Consider the following 18,003-nt stretch of genomic DNA (forward strand, 5'->3'; position numbering starts at 1 on the left):
TTGAGATCCTAATGGCCTGCTATAACATAGATGTCGAACATCCCACTGCACTGCTTAAAGGGATGCACGGGACTTGTTGATGCTGAAGCCAATATTTATCCCTCAAATCATCATTATTGCTTAATATATATGAGTACCCTTTCTGGGATCTTTCTGTGCAGTCATGGACTGCTGTATTCCTACATTTCAACAGTGTCATAGAGATGTACAGCATGGAAACAGACACTTCAGTCCAACTTTGTCCATGCCAACCAAATATCCTAAATTAATCTTGTCCTATTTGCCAGCATTTAGCCCACTAAACCCTTCCTATTCATATACCCATCCAGATGCTTTTTACATATTGTAATCATACCAGCCTCCACCACTTCCTCTGGTAGCTCATTCCATACACGCACCACCCTCTGCGTGGAAAGGTTGCCCCCAGGTCCCTTTTAAATCTTTCTCCTTTCACCTTAAACCTGCGCCCTCTGGTTTTGGGCTCCCCTATCCTGGGGGAAATGCCTTGGCTATCCATGCTCCTCATGATGTTATAAACCTCTATAAAGGTCACCCCTCAGCTTCTAACACTCCAGGGAGAGCAACCCCAGCCTATTCAAGCTCTGTCTATACCTCAAACCTTCCAATGCGGCAACATGCTTGTAAAACTTATCTGAACCCTTTCAGGTTTCACAACATCCTTCCTACAGCAGGGACTGCAGAATTGTATGTAGTATTCCAAAAGTGGCCCAGCCAGTGAACACATTTCAAAATAATTTAATTAGTTGAAATGATGTTTTAAACTTAGCAGAAGTATCAAAAAGCATGATATAGATGCATACCTTATTTGAATCTTTGATCAAGGATCTTACAAATCGTCAGCACCTGCAGAACTGGATCATAATTGTATTGTTATCAACACAAAAAAAGGGGTAAAGCTGAGAAAACGTTTACCTTCAAATAAACATTAGTCTTGCTTGTATCAACTAGGGTTCAGTAGAGTGTGCAGGAATTGATGCTTTTACTGGCTCTATCTCATACGCCTTCGCTCATTAGTGGTCATTCTTTGTTCAATGCACCACACAAGCAGCAGACACGTCTGCCTTATTTTGTATGACAGGCATAAAAGAAAACAGCACGTTGTGGCTTTCAGTTACATTCAAGTGATTTGAATTGTGCGCTCGGATATGAAATGACAACATCTCCATTGACCTCAAAAGAAATCAGTTCACGATCAGGTCTAGTGATATCTGGGGCAAGGATTACAACTTTTCCAGTGTTAATTTAATTTGGGTCCAATGTTAAGGGCATCTCCAACTATCCAGGCACAGTTGTCATTAAATAAGCTGAATAGCCAATTATACAGTAAGAGTTCTCATACAGCAAACCAGGAAGTAAATTACAAAAGGCAAAAATATCCTTCACCTTTGATACATTTTCTATGTGAGAATACGTTAGACCTGAAGCACCGTCAATAATATTATTCCCAAAGTTTGCTTCTATTAAATATCTATGATTCATTTTTAATGCAATGTAGAAAATTCACGATTCAAATATAAAAATCAAACTTGCAATTTATTCAAGAGTATTTATGACTTAGCACACCATTAAACAGCTCAACAAGGAATAAAATACTTCTTTAGAGAAAAACATTCTGTGGATTATAAAAGTGGAAGTTCATGCCAGTTCAAGTGGTTTCTAAAGATTTTCATCTAATAGCATTTCAACAGCACTCCCTGTGGAGAAACAGGAAATCATTGACAGCCGCTTCTAGATTTCCTGTTTTCCCACGTCTCACCGCACATGTACAAAGGCATGTCAGTTTTACAGTGGAATTAATCACCAGTATAAAGATAAACACGAGGCCGAGGAATGACCGAACAGCAGTTACTTGGATACATTTTCAGTCACTGTTGCTGGTGTACAGGGCTACTGCAACCACTTGTCTCTAGAATAGTGCTAGAGATTGGCTTCAAAAAGTTTTCTGCCAAAACTGCTGCGCACACAAACCTCTGAGTTGTCAGATGGACTTGAAGGACACGTCTTAAATAATAACTAAGAGTTTCATTTCAATGTAGGACAATCTGAAATGACAGAAACTTCACAATTTCCGGCAGTCCACTGAGAATTATCTGCATACTTGTTTGAACGTGCACAACAAGCAATGTAACTAAATATGTTCTGAGCTGGCTGGAAGTGGGCATTTAAAGATGAAGTAGCTATTTTTGAGAAGCTGGTCAGAAAAATCAGCCTTTCCTTAATTCTATTTATTTTCTGCAATAACCTTTTCCCGGTTATTTGTGGAAGAGTTTCAATACTAAGATCTTTAGCAGTTAAATACAGGCCTGACCCAAGTCAAAAGAGATTAGAATGTGAGGCTGGATGAACACAGCAGGCCCAGCAGCATCCCAGGAGCACAAAAGCTGACGTTTCGGGCCTAGACCCTTCATCAGAGAGGGGGATGGGGAGAGGGTTCTGGAATAAATAGGGAGAGAGGGGGAGGCGGACCGAAGATGGAGAGTAAAGAAGATAGGTGGAGAGAGTATGGGTGGGGGGGGTAGGGAGGGGATAGGTCAGATAGGTCAGTCCAGGGAAGACGGACAGGTCAAGGAGGTGGGATGAGGTTAGTAGGTAGATGGGGGTGCGGCTTGGGGTGGGAGGAAGGGATGGGTGAGAGGAAGAACAGGTTAGGGAGGCAGAGACAGGTTGGACTGGTTTTGGGATGCAGTGGGTGGGGGGGAAGAGCTGGGCTGGTTGTGTGGTGCAGTGGGGGGAGGGGACGAACTGGGCTGGTTTAGGGGTGCAGTTGGGGAAGGGGAGATTTTGAAACTGGTGAAGTCCACATTGATACCATTAGGCTGCAGGGTTCCCAGGCGGAATATGAGTTGCTGTTTCTGCAACCTTCGGGTGGCACCATTGTGGCACTGCAGGAGGCCCATGATGGACATGTCATCTAAAGAATGGGAGGGGGAGTGGAAATGGAACCTTCCCCTGCAACCGCAGGAAATGCTACACTTGCCCCCACACCTCCTCCCTCACCCCTATCCCAGGCCCCAAGATGACATTCCACATTAAGCAGAGGTTCACCTGCACATCTGCCAATGTGGTATACTGCATCCACTGTACCCGGTGTGGCTTCCTCTACATTGGGGAAACCAAGCGGAGGCTTGGAGACCGCTTTGCAGAACACCTCCGCTCAGTTCGCAACAAACAACTGCACCTCCCAATCGCAAAACATTTCCACTCCCCCTCCCATTCTCTTGATGACATGTCCATTATGGGCCTCCTGCAGTGCCACAATGGTGTCACCCGAAGGTTGCAGGAACAGCAACTCATATTCCGCCTGGGAACCCTGCAGCCTAATGGTATCAATGTGGACTTCACCAGTTTCAAAATCTCCCCTTCCCCAACTGCATCCCTAAACCAGCCCAGTTCGTCCCCTCCCCCCACTGCACCACACAACCAGCCCAGCTCTTCCCCCCCACCCACTGCATCCCAAAACCAGTCCAACCTGTCTCTGCCTCCCTAACCTGTTCTTCCTCTCACCCATCCCTTCCTCCCATCCCAAGCCGCACCCCCATCTACCTACTAACCTCATCCCACCTCCTTGACCTGTCCGTCTTCCCTGGACTGACCTATCCCCTCCCTACCTCCCCACCCATACTCTCTCCACCTATCTTCTTTACTCTCCATCTTTGGTCCGCCTCCCCCTCTCTCCCTATTTATTCCAGAACCCTCTCCCCATCCCCCTCTCTGATGAAGGGTCTAGGCCCGAAACGTCAGCTTTTGTGCTCCTGGGATGCTGCTTGGCCTGCTGTGTTCATCCAGCCTCACATTTTATTATCTTGGAATTCTCCAGCATCTGCAGTTCCCATTATCTCAAAAGAGATTAGTTTCTCTATTAAATTAAACATTTAAGTAGGTGATTATTTTCTCCCAAACCCCAAAACTGAAAAACTGTCTTGAAAACTTTACAGAAAATTTTGGCAAGAACTTGTTTTGGAAGCTGATAAAAAGTTAAAAATAAGTTAAAGGACACAGAAAATGTTCTGGAAAAAAAATTATACGGCTAAGGAAGCTTAATTGTTCAAATGGGTAAAACACAGGAACAGGAATGGGCTTTTCTGACTGGCTGTGTTTCCAGCTTTTCCTCATTTTGTTCTAATTATGATCCAGTTCTCAGTTTTATCGAGTGCATTAAGTACCAACAATTGGATATTTTGAAACTCATTACCCAGTTTTTAAATAAAGAGAATCTACTTTCAAAATTTGGAAGCCAGTCCTTTTAAACCAAATTTTCATTAGCACTTCTTACATTTGGAATAATAAGGAATGGACTGCCACCTAGTGCATGATAAGTTTTCATCACATAACAGCTTGTTCCAGATGAGGAAGGACAGATGTTGCATGTAGATGTATCCATCCAGACAGATTCCAAAATCTCCATGTTGCAACACCTCATTTTCCCCTGAGAATCTTTCAGGATTTTCACCTCCACTACACTTTCCACAAGCCAATTCAAATAGTTGGAGATGAAATCCCTAATCTCATTCTTTGACATCTTTTACAGCTCCCAGTCACAGATACAGGTGACAATGTGGTGTTTTCATTCTATGCTATGGCTTTAGGATGGTACAGTATTAATTTGAACATTATGTCCTCTTTTCCTGCACTTGGAACTTATGTTAACTGTCTGAGACTAGAGGATAGTCCATCCCAAGTTTTAAAGTGTTTTAATTGAGTTTTATCCTCACCAAAATGCTAAACTCTGACAAAAGAGCCCAAAAATGCCAAAATGGATAATTCAGGTTAAAAATAAAACTGCAAGTTCTACGAACAAGCAAAACTAAGGCAACAAGTCAAACATACAAGAAGTTCAACTGCAGATTTATACAGCATGGCTGTATGGATTTACCATGTCCTCTCATTTCATCATTAACATTCTGTGCATGGTAGGGAGTTTTTAATTTCTGCATCCCAGCTAAGTACTGAAAATACACGGTACCATGCTGTTCAGTATAACCCAATGGGGCAGGACATGGGGGAGTTGAGTATGTGGCAGAAGGCTCACGCTGCTGTACTTCAGAGGCTAAAATTCATCTCAGTGAAGACTCAATCTGATTGCCCAACTGTCTTTCTGATTCTTGAAGTCTGTATAAATGAACCATGTAACTGATAGTCAATAGAATTGGCTTGCTGAGCTGTTTCAAAAGGCACATGCACAATCTTATGCAATTTGACTTTTAGTTTTCTTAAAATGCAGAAGCTTTTGGTTTATTTTCACTTCCCCTCCCCTGCCATCAATCATTGATTGGAAATTTAAGATGCCTTTAAGAAGAGAAGTAACTCCTCAGCTACTGAAGCAGTCCATGCCCACATGCAGCAAGACCTGGGTAACATTTAGGTTTGAGCTTGTAACATAGGATTAAGGCAAACAAAACACAGACACCTTGCAGTACAGTGTCCTCTATTCCAAAAACATCAAACCATTAAGTGACACTATTCCTAAAAAGGTTAAGTTAAATAAATGATTTTCTTTTACAATCGACCCATGAGAAAACGATTGACTGCCTCTCCTGATCATGCAACATTCAGTAGCAGGGTTGTTTGCAGAACAGTGGGACCCTGCTTTCCGGAGAGACCACTCTCTCCGTGACTCCCTTGTTCGCTCCACACTGCCCTCCAACCCCACCATACCCGGCACCTTCCCCTGCAACCGCAGGAAATGCTACACTTGTCCCCACACCTCCTCCCTCACCCCCATCCCAGGCCCCAAGATGACATTCCACATTAAGCAGAGGTTCACCTGCACATCTGCCAATGTGGTATACTGCATCCACTGTACCCGGTGCGGCTTCCTCTACATTGGGGAAACCAAGCGGTGGCTTGGGGACCGCTTTGCAGAACACCTCCGCTCAGTTCGTAACAAACAACTGCACCTCCCAGTCGCAAACCATTTCCACTCCCCCTCCCATTCTCTTGATGACATGTCCATCATGGGCCTCCTGCACTGCCACAATGATGCCACCCGAAGGTTGCAGGAACAGCAACTCATATTCCGCCTGGGAACCCTGCAGCCATATGGTATCAATGTGGACTTCACCAGTTTCAAAATCTCCCCTTCCCCCACTGCATCCCTAAACCAGCCCAGTTCATCCCCTCCCCCCACTGCACCACACAACCAGCCCAGCTCTTCCCCCCCACCCACTGCATCCCAAAACCAGTCCAACCTGTCTCTGCCTCCCTAACCGGTTCTTCCTCTCACCCATCCCTTCCTCCCACCCCAAGCCGCACCCCCAGCTACCTACTAACCTCATCCCACCTCCTTGACCTGTCCGTCTTCCCTGGACTGACCTATCCCCTCCCTACCTCCCCACCTACACCCTCTCCACCTATCTTCTTTACTCTCCATCTTCGGTCCGCCTCCCCCTCTCTCCCTATTTATTCCAGTTCCCTCCCCCCATCCCCCTCTCTGATGAAGGGTCTAGGCCCGAAACGTCAGCTTTTGTGCTCCTGAGATGCTGCTTGGCCTGCTGTGTTCATCCGGCCTCACATTTTATTATCTTGGAATCTCCAGCATCTGCAGTTCCCATTATCTTGGACCCTTAATGTCTTGTGTCTAGCACAGCATGAGCTAGTGATTAAAGCAAAGAAACAAGGTTGGGAGCCATTGCTCTCAGGAGACTCATTATTAGTTACCCTCAACCATAAGAGCCAGATTGGCCTGCCATCCAGATCACAACAAATGTTTTCTTCACCTTGTTCAGGTGTGGGGATGTTGTGCTTTCAGACAAATTGTTTCTTGAAGGAAGAATCTCATATGGCCCAAGTCAAAAGTAGGGAATCGGTTTACAGTTTTATGGCTCAGATTAAGTTAACAAATGTGAAACTGTTCCGAGATAAATGTTTTTACTTAAGGACAATGATGTTTTTAAATCATTTAGCTTTATAGCTTTTAAACAGGCCAAAGTTTAGCACTTTGGAATTCACTGGCGCTACGTTATCTTAGGAGCAATCAATGGAGTTGGCAAGAAAGACAAGCTGTTACAAAAATGAAATGACCTGCAAAAGTGATTGGCTCAAAAGAGCGAGTCAGGGGACAGCAGGAAGCGATGCTACTAAAATGAACTTTGATTTCCTTTAAGAGTAATCACGAATTGGGCAGTCACTAACTAGCCAATCCAAGATTGGCTGTGAACCTTGAAGAAGGGTCTCAACCCGAAATGTCAACTTTCCTGTTCCTCTGATGCTCCTGGCCTGTTGTGTTCCTCTAGCTCCACACTGTGTTATCTCTGCTTTTATATAGTATTTTGTCTTGGATTACGTGCTGAGGGATGCATCAAAGCGTGGGGCAGCTGCTGCCATGCTGCTGTGGGGAAAGGCCAATTGGAGATCTCTCTGCTGAGGTTAAATGGGGGTCCATTCAGATATTGGACTCTCCCAGAACATCAATTATATGTAAATGTAATCTTGCTTAAATAAGAGAGGTCTTTGGTTTGTTTGTTGGATAGAGTCAAACTCCAGCGTTTGTTTGTTTTCATTTTCTCGATATCATACTGTACAGGACTGAACTGTGTTTATAACTGTATATAGAAAAAGATATTTTCTGTGAATAATTTCATTTATTTGAAAAATGAACCTTATATTGTGTGATTTACCGGTGGTTCCTCATGATGCACATCAAAATAAAGATTGACTATGTCTGGGAGATAATCAACTTGGTGAAAGGCGCACTTTGGTTTGTCCAAAGCTTGGTCTTCCTGTGCAAAGAGTAGACCTTGATCATGTGTTGTAGACTGGCATGTTCCAAGGTGCAGAACTATGTGCCAAAGGCTTTACTAAAGCTTGGGGGAGCTACCGCCATGGCACAGTGGGGAAAGATTACGATCTAAGGGTCTTTCTGCGAAATTGTGATGAGGGTCCATGCATGTTACCAGACCATTTATTTGTGTCAAAATATATGCAAGTAATGTCCCACCTGTGTTTAGAAACACTGGTTTCTATAACTGTAGGAAATGTCAAATTCGAATGTTTGTCTTATTCTTTATAAACAAGACTGAATAGAACTACTTTAGTACCTGTGTTTTATATAATTTTTCATGAAGGAAGTTTATTTTTGCAGCATACCATTATGCCTTTTATGCTAGTTGTGACAAAAATTAATAAATTCTGTAAAAGCGTGAAAACATATTTGTCTCAGGAAAGGCTTCATAACTAAACCAGGCCTAAGGGAAAATGTAGACTGACTCTCTTAAATACCGGTCTTATCATTAAATTATCAGCTAAGTCAATCACAAGTTAAAGTGAATGCGAAAACGGCTATGCATTTAATAGCACCTTACAAACCTGTGAACTCTACCACCTGGAAGACAAAAAAAACTACAAATACATGGGAATAGCACCAATTCCAAGTTTCCATCTAAAACATATACAATCTTGGCTTGGAACTATATCACTTTCTGTCACTGGGTTAAAAATCCATATTGCAGTGGTTCAGGAATGCAGTTACCACAATCTAGTCAATGGTAATTACAGTCAGGCAAGACACTCGACAGCCTCATCAAGAGATGCTCACACTGCAAGAATTAAATTTTTAAAATGGTCATTCTTTTTGGAATTCTTCTTGGTGTCTTAGCAAGCTGAGGAAAGCTTCAGGGAAATCTCCAGAAAGGTCCACCTGTACCTGAGGTGGTTTTTACAAATCCAATAGGTGAGTCTATGCACGCCACTACACGTATTTTGGCTTTTTCGAGGAAATGTATCTTCATCATCTATTCTTGACCAAGACATCTTTCAACAAAAACCAAAAGAACTGTGGATGCTGTAAATCAGGAACACAAACAGAAGTTGTTGGAAGAGCTCAGCAGATCTAGCAGCAGCTGTGAAGATAAAAAAAAACAGAGTTAACATTCTGAGAAAGGATCACCGGACCCGAAACATCTTTCAACAGATTCAATTGGTTAGTGCCAACTTATGGTAGCAAGATCTTGCACTTTTGAAAGTTGATTGACTTGGAACTGATCCATACAGAATGAGACTGTACAATCTGCATCTACATTGTTTTCCATCCAGGCTAACACATTTTAAAGCATCCATCAATTTTTACAGAAATGTCAGCAAAGACATTGCTCCCCATATTTAATAACTTGTTACTAAAACATGCAGTGCCACAAGACTGAGGGCAGCTTATGTTGATGAAAGTGAGAAAAAGATGAAGGGGAAAGCATTAGTAAAACAAAACACATCATTTGGATTTTGAAGAAAAACTTGATCAATCTCATTGAATTCTGTGAAGAAAGCAAGCGTAATAGAAGTAGATTTAACTTAATTTGATTTCCAAAGACCTTTAATAAGATAGTACTTAACAGACAATTAAATAAAAGGTCAAAATTTTACAAAGTGCAGAGACAGAAATTAGAATGGGCAGTGCACAGAATAGCTGCAAAGGTAGAAATCAGAGAGTAAGTAACTTATTCAGAGTTTATTCAGAGTAGCATAGGCAGAAAGTGGGGTCCCCCAAAAATCCATGCTGGGACCATTATTGTTTACGGTTTATAATCAATAATTTAGAAGTCACACAATACCAGGTTTTAGTGCAACATGTTTACTTGAAATCATAAGCTTTTGCAGCGCTGCTCCTTCATCAGGTGACTTCTGACTTTTTCCATCCCAGACAAATACTGGCACCTCCATGTCAACAATTTAAACACTGGAATATAAAAAAAATTGTAAATTTATAGAGGGCACCATATTAGGATGGGCAATCAACAATTAACATGGCGAGTGAACTTAATTTGAAAATTATGTACCCAAAGTAAATAAGTGTGAGGCACTGCATTTTGGCAAAACTATGTCAGTTGCTACTTTTCCAAAGGACAATCTAAAGTGGATTATAGTGTCAAAAAGAATACCAGTGTACAAGTACATGAATTCAAGTTTACAAACACAAGGAGAATCATAAGTTAAAAATGGTAGTAAAAATAAACATATTACACATAGTCTTTCTCTAAAAGGAACTGAAATAAAAAGTAAAATAATTCTACCAAACTTAAATGAGACCTTGGTTAGATCATACTTGGTGCTCTTTATGCAGTTCTGGTCAGCATATTATATAGAAAAAAAATCATAGTGACACAGAAGGGGGTATTGGAAAGATTTATATACACAATAACAGTCCTGCAACGTTATACCTGTCAGGAAGAAGCTAGTTCTCTTTTCACATGAAAAGACAGGGCTGAGGATTTAATTAAGGCAATTTTTTCAAATGCTCTAAGGTTGGATACAGAGATTAATTCCACAACAACTTTCTTTCCCTTCACTACCAATGTACAATGCCAGCACTGTGTACAATTTACATAATGCACTGCAGTAACTTACCCAAGGATCCTTTCACTACATCTATACCTAAACGGACAAGGGTAACAGTCACATGGGAACACCACCACTCATAAGTTCCCCTCCAAGCCCCATACCATAATGGATCTATATTGTCATTCTCAAAGATAATCTGTTCCACTTTGATCTGAGCCAATATGAACAGAGGCAATTGGCAAATACCAAGGGCGAGTTAGAAATGAAATACTTGGATAATTGCAAAGTTTCTAAAATATGCAACTTCCTAGATCCTAAAAGTCATTCCAGCTTCTGTTGTGAAGGAAAACAGACCAGCTCGGAGCAATGTATGACCCACCAATCAAGTACAAAGACAGTGAGAAAGAATACTCTGACAATGATGGTGATGATGGTGTGGTAATGTTGAGTAACAGCAGTCAGCAGCAAGTCTACCAAGTTGACAAACACATGCAACAGAGAATATTGTACACCACACCAGTAAAGGTGTACAATCACCAGAATTACAATAAGCCTTGAAATGTTTGTTTTGTAAACCCTTTCACTTTTTTTTACATGGAATTGTTGAATTAACAATATGTATATATGAGCAACACATATCTTTGAGAAAAGGGGATGTGTAATGTCTCACGGTCAGTCAGTCCACCTTTAAGTGACATGTTCATGATATCATCATTGTACCGTAGCATGTGACCTGAGGGTATAACGATCTCATTCTCCATCATAACCCATATCTCTTGAAACATGACACTCTACCAGAAGCATTCTACTTTCTTGTAACTATTAACTTGGTATTATTTCAGGTAATTAGGTTTCTGAAAAACATGACATTTATATGTAGCAACTAGCCGCACTAAAATGTTTAAGATTCTTCAAATAGCACAATCTCACATCCAGTTTGTGTGTTACTAGAGGCGACAGCATTACCAGCGGAGACAAAATAACCTATCAGAGGCAGTTTCACCTCACCTTCCTGACAGCCATGTGGGTGTTCTTACATCACAAGGACTGCAGCGGTTCAAATTAGCTCACCACAACTTTCTCCAGGACAATCATAGCGTCAGCAGCAAAACACACTCCCTCAAATAAATATGAAAAGTCTGAGCCCTCCCATCCCCACTCACTTGCATTCAAAGATCCAATAATGCTGCCAGGGGAAGAACATTAGCAGCAACACACATCACTCACAGCAGTAGCTAAGAATGATTCACAGCTTTTGGAGCAGGAATTCCCTCTTCTAGCTACCTTGCTTGATTGGGAGATCCACACTGGCTATTTATGTGCCTAATTGCAATTTTACAGCATTGGCTGGTGGGAGGGGATGAGTCATTGGATCTAATTTCTGCCCAATATTTGTCCCCATATTGTCACTGTAAGAATAATTCCCTTTAAATTTATACATCATTATTAAGTGCATCACTTTCCCCCTTAGACTAGGCAGGAAGCCATGAATACTTATTCAAATAAACTGACAAGCCAAACATTGTGGGCAGCAGCTCATTTTTCTATTGGTTAGCTCTGCTGCAGCATTGGCTCCATAAGCTTCAGTTGCAACAGCAGTGGAAAGATACCATCTTATTCCTAACTTGTTAGCTGAGCCCTTCAACACAGTCATTCAACGTTCATTCCACATTTTCTGCAGTTGATAAGAAACTGCACCCCTGGCCACAGTCCAACAGTTTGCACAACTTTGAATGACATATCACCCGTTAGCATGTAGCAAGAGATTCTGATAATGACAGTGCAGCTTCTCAGCTAGAAAACAAATCAAGAGCTTTGCTATTAACAGCAATTTTGGGGGGTTTATGCATGCACTATATACACTATGAGTCCCCACAGCACATTGTAGAGACTTCCACAACCTGCTGCCTCATATGCTATCTGGAATTGACAAGAAATCTTAACAGTTTTAATCTCATTGTAAAAACCCTAGAAATTGGGGAAGCCGTGGCCTAGTGGTATTCTTGCTGGGATATTAATCCGGACACCCAGATAATGTTCTGGGGACCTGGGTTCAAAGCCCACCACAGCAGATGGTGGAATTTGAATTCAATAAGCATATCTGGAATTAAGAATCTAAACAATGACCATGAATCAATTGTCAGGAAAAAAACATCTGGTTCACCTTTAGGGAAGGAAACTACCATCCTTACCTGGTCTGGCCTGCATGTGACTCCAGACCCGCAGCAACGTGGTTAACTCTTAACTGCCCTCTGGGCAATTATGGATGGGCAATAAATGCTGCCTGGCCAGTGACGGCCTCATCCTGTTAATAAATTTTAAAAAATCATTTACACCTTGTTAAACAAATTTTAACAAGTGTGATCAGTGTACTAACTTGATCCGACCCGGTCATATTTTTATTATTTTAGTTTAATTGTGAAATGATAAACTTCCGCATAAAAAGTTAAAGTTTTCACCAATAAGGTTGTGATGACAATTTTGCTGAGAAAGAGATGTAAGTGCTGAAAGTAAAATTATTAGCAAAATGAAGTCAAGTCCCACCAGCAACAATAGATATGTGAAGCTTTGCGATCCATGGCCCATTCTAACTCCTAATTAATACCTGGAAAGTACAACCAGCGGAAAAGGGAAGTTGGCTATACAATGCACATCAAACATGCAATGCTGAAATCTGTAAGTCAAAAACCAGGAAATGAACACTGGAGAAAATAGAAACTGAGTGGTATAGAGGAGGAAAATAAATCAGATAAAACACAATAATTGTGAGGTCATTTACCTCATGTACAGTGAGTACAGAAAAAGGTCTGGTATGTAAGAAAACAAGCCCAAGATGAATATTAAAATTTTTTTCCACTTTCCTGATTTTATAGAATGATAATAGCATTGCATTGCTAAATTGACCATAGTTTTCTTTTTAATGAAATACTTCAATGACTCATAAGCAAATATGACAAACAGTGTACCACATAAGCACTGTGAAATGTGAAAAAAAAATGCAAAAGGATGTCAAACACATATTTCTTTTAAAATACAGTTGATCAAAGAGACTGAAACAATAAATTGAAGTTAAAAGTGTAAACTGAATCTCAAATTAGAGAAGTGTATAAAAACTACACACATAACATATTTACTTCTATTTTAGTACTTAAAGAGGGGTAAAATCAAACAATACATTTCAAGGAAGTCAAGCTTTTTTGGGATTTTCTTCTTCCAATATATTCAATGCAACAAATTTAACATATGAACAATTTCAAGTCGGCCCATACTTCCTGTCAACTTCTCCTATTCCAAATTCCAATTTCTACATTTATTGTGAAAACTACTGGTGTAAGCTTATCACGCACTAAATGCAAACTTAGATCAGTGAGAGCATCTGACACCATTACTGGCTGCTGGTTTAATTGTGGCTGATATGGTTAGATAGGCAGCTTAGAATGGAAATGTAAAGATTAGAATTAGAAATACTTATATATTCTCAACAGAGAGTTGCGCAAAATCCTCTTGTCAATCCTGAGATTGATACAGCACAGTTTGATTTTCTTAATAAATGGTGATTTTTCATTTCAATGCGCACTTGGTCACAAGTAAAACTATGAAGAAGCCAGCCAGTCAGATTGTTAGAGATGGTCAAAGTTACTGAATTCGTTTTGTTATGCGAGCAATCCATTATTATCTATTGCCCATAACTTCTGTCAGAACCAGCATTCTCTGAGAATGTAACATTCAGGTATGCTTAGTTTAAGGGGGCTGCATTTGACTGTTTCAAAATATCAGTTACATGCAGTTCTGCTCTGAAATAGGGGTAGGGCTTAAGGCAAGGTTTTCAATACATCACTCAGGACAGTCACTGATGAGGAGTTCAAAAACTATAGACAGTGAGAGACAGGCAGAAGCAGACTTTGTGTTGTTAGCTGCACTGTAGGGAAGGCAACCAAACAACTGCGTAGGTGACTTAACAGTTGGATAGCTCTGTGCTGTTAGAATGCAGGTGGAAGTTCTAGATTGCTAAATGTTGGATGAAAACTCAGAAGTCATCATGGGAGCTGGGAAAATGGGAAGGTTTGGATCTGCATTGAGGGAGCTCTGAGGGGCCTGGAAGAAGCCCCTGAGCGTTAACATTTTAGTGCATCTTAGAAAGTGGGGTTGGAAAGCTCACAAGCAGTATTTGTTTGATAGACCTGAGCAAGATCGAAACTTGGGGAAGAAATCAATTGGTATGACTGGCTTGTGAGGCTAGCTTTTGGGGGAAGAGCTGAAGTTATGTTTGTGAATGAGTAGTAGAGTATAGTTTTGGAGTCCAGGGGAGCTTAGACACAGGAAAGTAGGGTCATGTGTTACTGTCATGCTGCATGAAAGAGTATCTTTTGCAAAGGAGTTTCAATGCCTGATCATTAAAATTGAAAAATTGTGATTCCTTGAGAGGTTTAGTGGGATTTGATTCCGTCTTGTCACTGTATCTGGGGAGAACTGATGTGAAATCCCTAAAGATCTGTCATGCCATTTGATGTACACTGTGAAATCGCTGACCACATTCTATTCCCCATATTTACCACATGTTAGCTTTGGGCGTTAGAAATACATGTGCATGCATTACTGATGGTAATGTCCTCATATTGTATTGTTGTTTGTGTAAAACCATGGAATCTTGATGCTTCATTCCTCTAGTAAACCAACATTTCTGATACAAAGCTTGTGATTTGTTAGGTTTAAAGGTAAAAGTTACTGATCCCAGCCAGATTGTTGTGAAATTCCACAGTCTGCTCTGGGATCCAGAAAAAGATATAAGCGTTACCAAAAAGATAAAACCTGTCCCAAATGCCACATGCACACACACTTGCTAACATGCAAACAAACAGAACAGTGCAAGATCAAGTGGAATTAGAAAAAAAATAGCAATTCTTAAATGAAAGAATCATACATTCCAGTCTCATCTTTGAAGTTCCAGAGAGGCCTGTGGCTGAGCTGGTTGATCTACTGGTGACAGCTTTAAATTGCAATCAGTACTTCGACCAGAGTCAGAACAATGGCACTTGAAGTCTCTTTTAATTTCAAATCTTCATCTCAGATTTATTCCAACATGTCACAGAGATGGGGATCCAGCTTGATGACTGCAAAGTGATACGCATGCATGCTTTTATATTCTGCGGCAAAGCTTTCCTCTTGACATTACTACTTTTTGTAGCAAAACCACAAAATTACAGTCATGGCTTGGGGTCTTGTAGTGCAGTGGCAGTGTCCCTACCTTTGGGCCTGAAGCTCCAGGTTCAAGTCTCAGCTACCTGAGAGATGTATCTGAATAGGTTGACATAAAAATATCTACAGTCATGGCTTCTTCCAGAAGTGGGGTGGTTTGATGTGCAAGTTGGGGGCAATCTACTTTAATGTAAAGAGTTCTGACAATCTAACGGCAGAGTTGCCCTGTTATGCTTTGAAATAGATGGAAGAAGCAGAGGAGGACAGCATGAACGGTTTAATATTTCCTTTTACAGCCTTTTGGAGGATAGTACTTGTTCTTGAAATTCCTGTAATTGCCAAGTCTTGAGCCCAGAGAGATTTGAACGTCTCTAGTGAACCACATACAGTCCAGGTGATGAGTTGTAACGTCATTGCTGTTGTATGGCCTTTTCAGGATGTGGTGGACAGGTCCAGCCACGTTACATTCCGTTATAAATTCTTGTTGAATTTGGCTACGTTCAGGTCACATGGCTTCACAGTCATTTAAAGTATCTTAACTCATTTTAAACTGTTTCCTCTGAACGCAAAATCCTCGGCTTTTCTATTATTCATTGCGACTCAAAGAATGGTCTGCTTCTGCTCATGTTTGTCCATTTCTGTTTTGAACATTACTATTGAATCGACTTCCATTGTCTTTCCAGACGGTGCAGATCATAAAATCACGTTCCACATTAATACAAGTTCAGCAATACAAGGTATAATGAACTCGGTGTACACATTTAATTGCGGATCTCAACAGTGTGTTTTAAACGGAATTAACAAATTGGGGCGAATTAACATTGGCAACTGAGAGGAGGAAAATGTGATCAGAAAGAGTGACAGCAATTTTGCAAAGCTGGTAAATGGTGAGATGTTCTCGGGATAAAACAGAAAATATAACTGGGTCTGATTCGAGACAAGTTAGTCTAACACCGAGCCAAAAGAAAATTCTCAGCTTTCACCTGCACCGACTTGTTCCTTTACATTCCAGAAGTCTCAACACAACCTTGTCCAATGAACGTGCTGTGAATAACTGACACTCCCACCTTCAGCCTTCGTACAACCGGTTTATTTTTTGTTGAACGTCCGAAGCCCCCTTTCTTTGAAACTGGTTCAAATGTTGGCATTTTTGTGGCGTGTTTGGGTAAAGTTTGTGGAAGGCTGAGGGAGTATTCCCTCTCAGTTGACGGTTCCTATTGAGAGAACCACTGCACTGGGCACAGCCTAAGAGTTCGACTTTTCCGCCTGTTTTACCGCTGCCTGGCTCTCAGAGCGTCCAGGGCACTGATGGGGATCTTTTACTCGGAGGTGAGTGCAATACAGCACAGCACAGTGCTCCAGGATAACACGTTCCTCTTGAAGTGCTCAGTGCAGGATAGATCAATACTCGGGTGGAATTGCTACATGATCTGTACAGGGGGTTCGTGTTAAAATCCCCTTGCTGCACTGCTGTTTCTAGTAAGTTTCCAAGTTTCTTTGAGAAAAGAGTTTTAAGGTTTAGTTCTGGTAACACTTCTGTAAGTGAGAGATCGATGCGATACAAGACAGAAGTTTACCTGCATTGGTTTTAATCTGGGAGTTTGTTACAATCCGTCACCTTTTTTAAAAAAAAATCCTCGACTGTGCTGGGTTTCACAACGTAGTTATTTCAAAGTCCTGCGTCCTGCCCTCTGTGTGGAGCTCATAGGAAGAGCTAATGCAGGTCGAGGGCGAAAGAGGAGCTGTAAAACCAAGTGTGTCCAGCACATGCATGAATGTGGTATTCAAAACTCATCTGAAAACAGCTCCGTTTCTTGCTGCAGCTCTCAAATTGAATTGCCAATCATGCAGCCGCCTGTATAGCCAAACTGTCTGCCTGGCAGACAATGAGGAAGTGGCACCTCTTGGAGTCACTCAGTCGATCAGAAGAAAGGCAACAGGGACTCTTCATTTAAGGAACAGATAATCCTTTTCCCTCTCCTACTCAATTAAGCATAGTTCAATTCCTACTCATCCCTCCTCATTCCTGCTGAGCTGGCTTTTTTTTTCTTTCGTTTTCAATTTCTTATGCTTTCCAAACAACTTGAATGGGTGCAGTAATTGATCTCCTTTTGCCCTGTCAGATTAACTCAGAAGGTAACACCTCCTGTCTATCTGAAAGAAATGCTTTGTTGGTCCCACACCCAACTTTTATTGGTTTAATTGACTTTTGGGCAGTGACTATAGAATCTGATTTCTTCCTCCCAAATTTTAGGTGGTATTCCAGGTCTGAATCACCATCTGTGGATAAATTTCTCATCATTGCTCATATCTGTTTGCCAGTTCTTTTAAATTTGCCACTTTTGCTTACTACAACTGGTTAGTCAGAGGAAAATGATCAAGTGGGGAAAAAGTCGTCATAATTTCTCACAACACAGAATAGCTTTCTACTTAGTACCTGGCCTAAAGAAGCACAATCACAGACTCCTGATTGTCCGTGGGACTGAACTCCTTCGTTCCTGGCGTCTTGCTGATGTA

At 41.2% G+C, this 18,003-nt stretch overlaps 1 protein-coding gene and 1 long non-coding RNA gene across 3 annotated transcripts in view; one reads left to right on the plus strand and one right to left on the minus strand.

Annotated features, from left to right (window-relative positions):
- Nucleotides 1-8,290: 8,290 nt before the first annotated feature.
- Nucleotides 8,291-17,296, minus strand: LOC132210771 (uncharacterized). 2 transcript variants are annotated; one of them, XR_009446958.1, is made up of 3 exons: nt 15,212-17,296; nt 9,564-9,688; nt 8,291-8,858 (listed from the first exon to the last, which is right to left on the minus strand). It is a non-coding gene; the product is annotated as an uncharacterized LOC132210771 (long non-coding RNA). The 2 variants fall into 2 exon arrangements; XR_009446957.1 differs by lacking the exon at nt 15,212-17,296 and adding an exon at nt 12,483-12,586.
- Nucleotides 16,555-18,003, plus strand: part of ankrd22 (ankyrin repeat domain 22) — a 32,254-nt gene continuing 30,805 nt past the window's right edge. Inside the window, exon 1 of the mRNA XM_048550739.2 lies at nt 16,555-16,815. Within this exon, the coding sequence (XP_048406696.2) occupies nt 16,795-16,815 (21 nt within the window). The 5' untranslated portion in view covers nt 16,555-16,794. The remainder of the gene's footprint in view (nt 16,816-18,003) is intronic.

Source organism: Stegostoma tigrinum, chromosome 20 (genome assembly GCF_030684315.1).
Source record: "Stegostoma tigrinum isolate sSteTig4 chromosome 20, sSteTig4.hap1, whole genome shotgun sequence".
Taxonomy (NCBI): domain Eukaryota; kingdom Metazoa; phylum Chordata; class Chondrichthyes; order Orectolobiformes; family Stegostomatidae; genus Stegostoma; species Stegostoma tigrinum.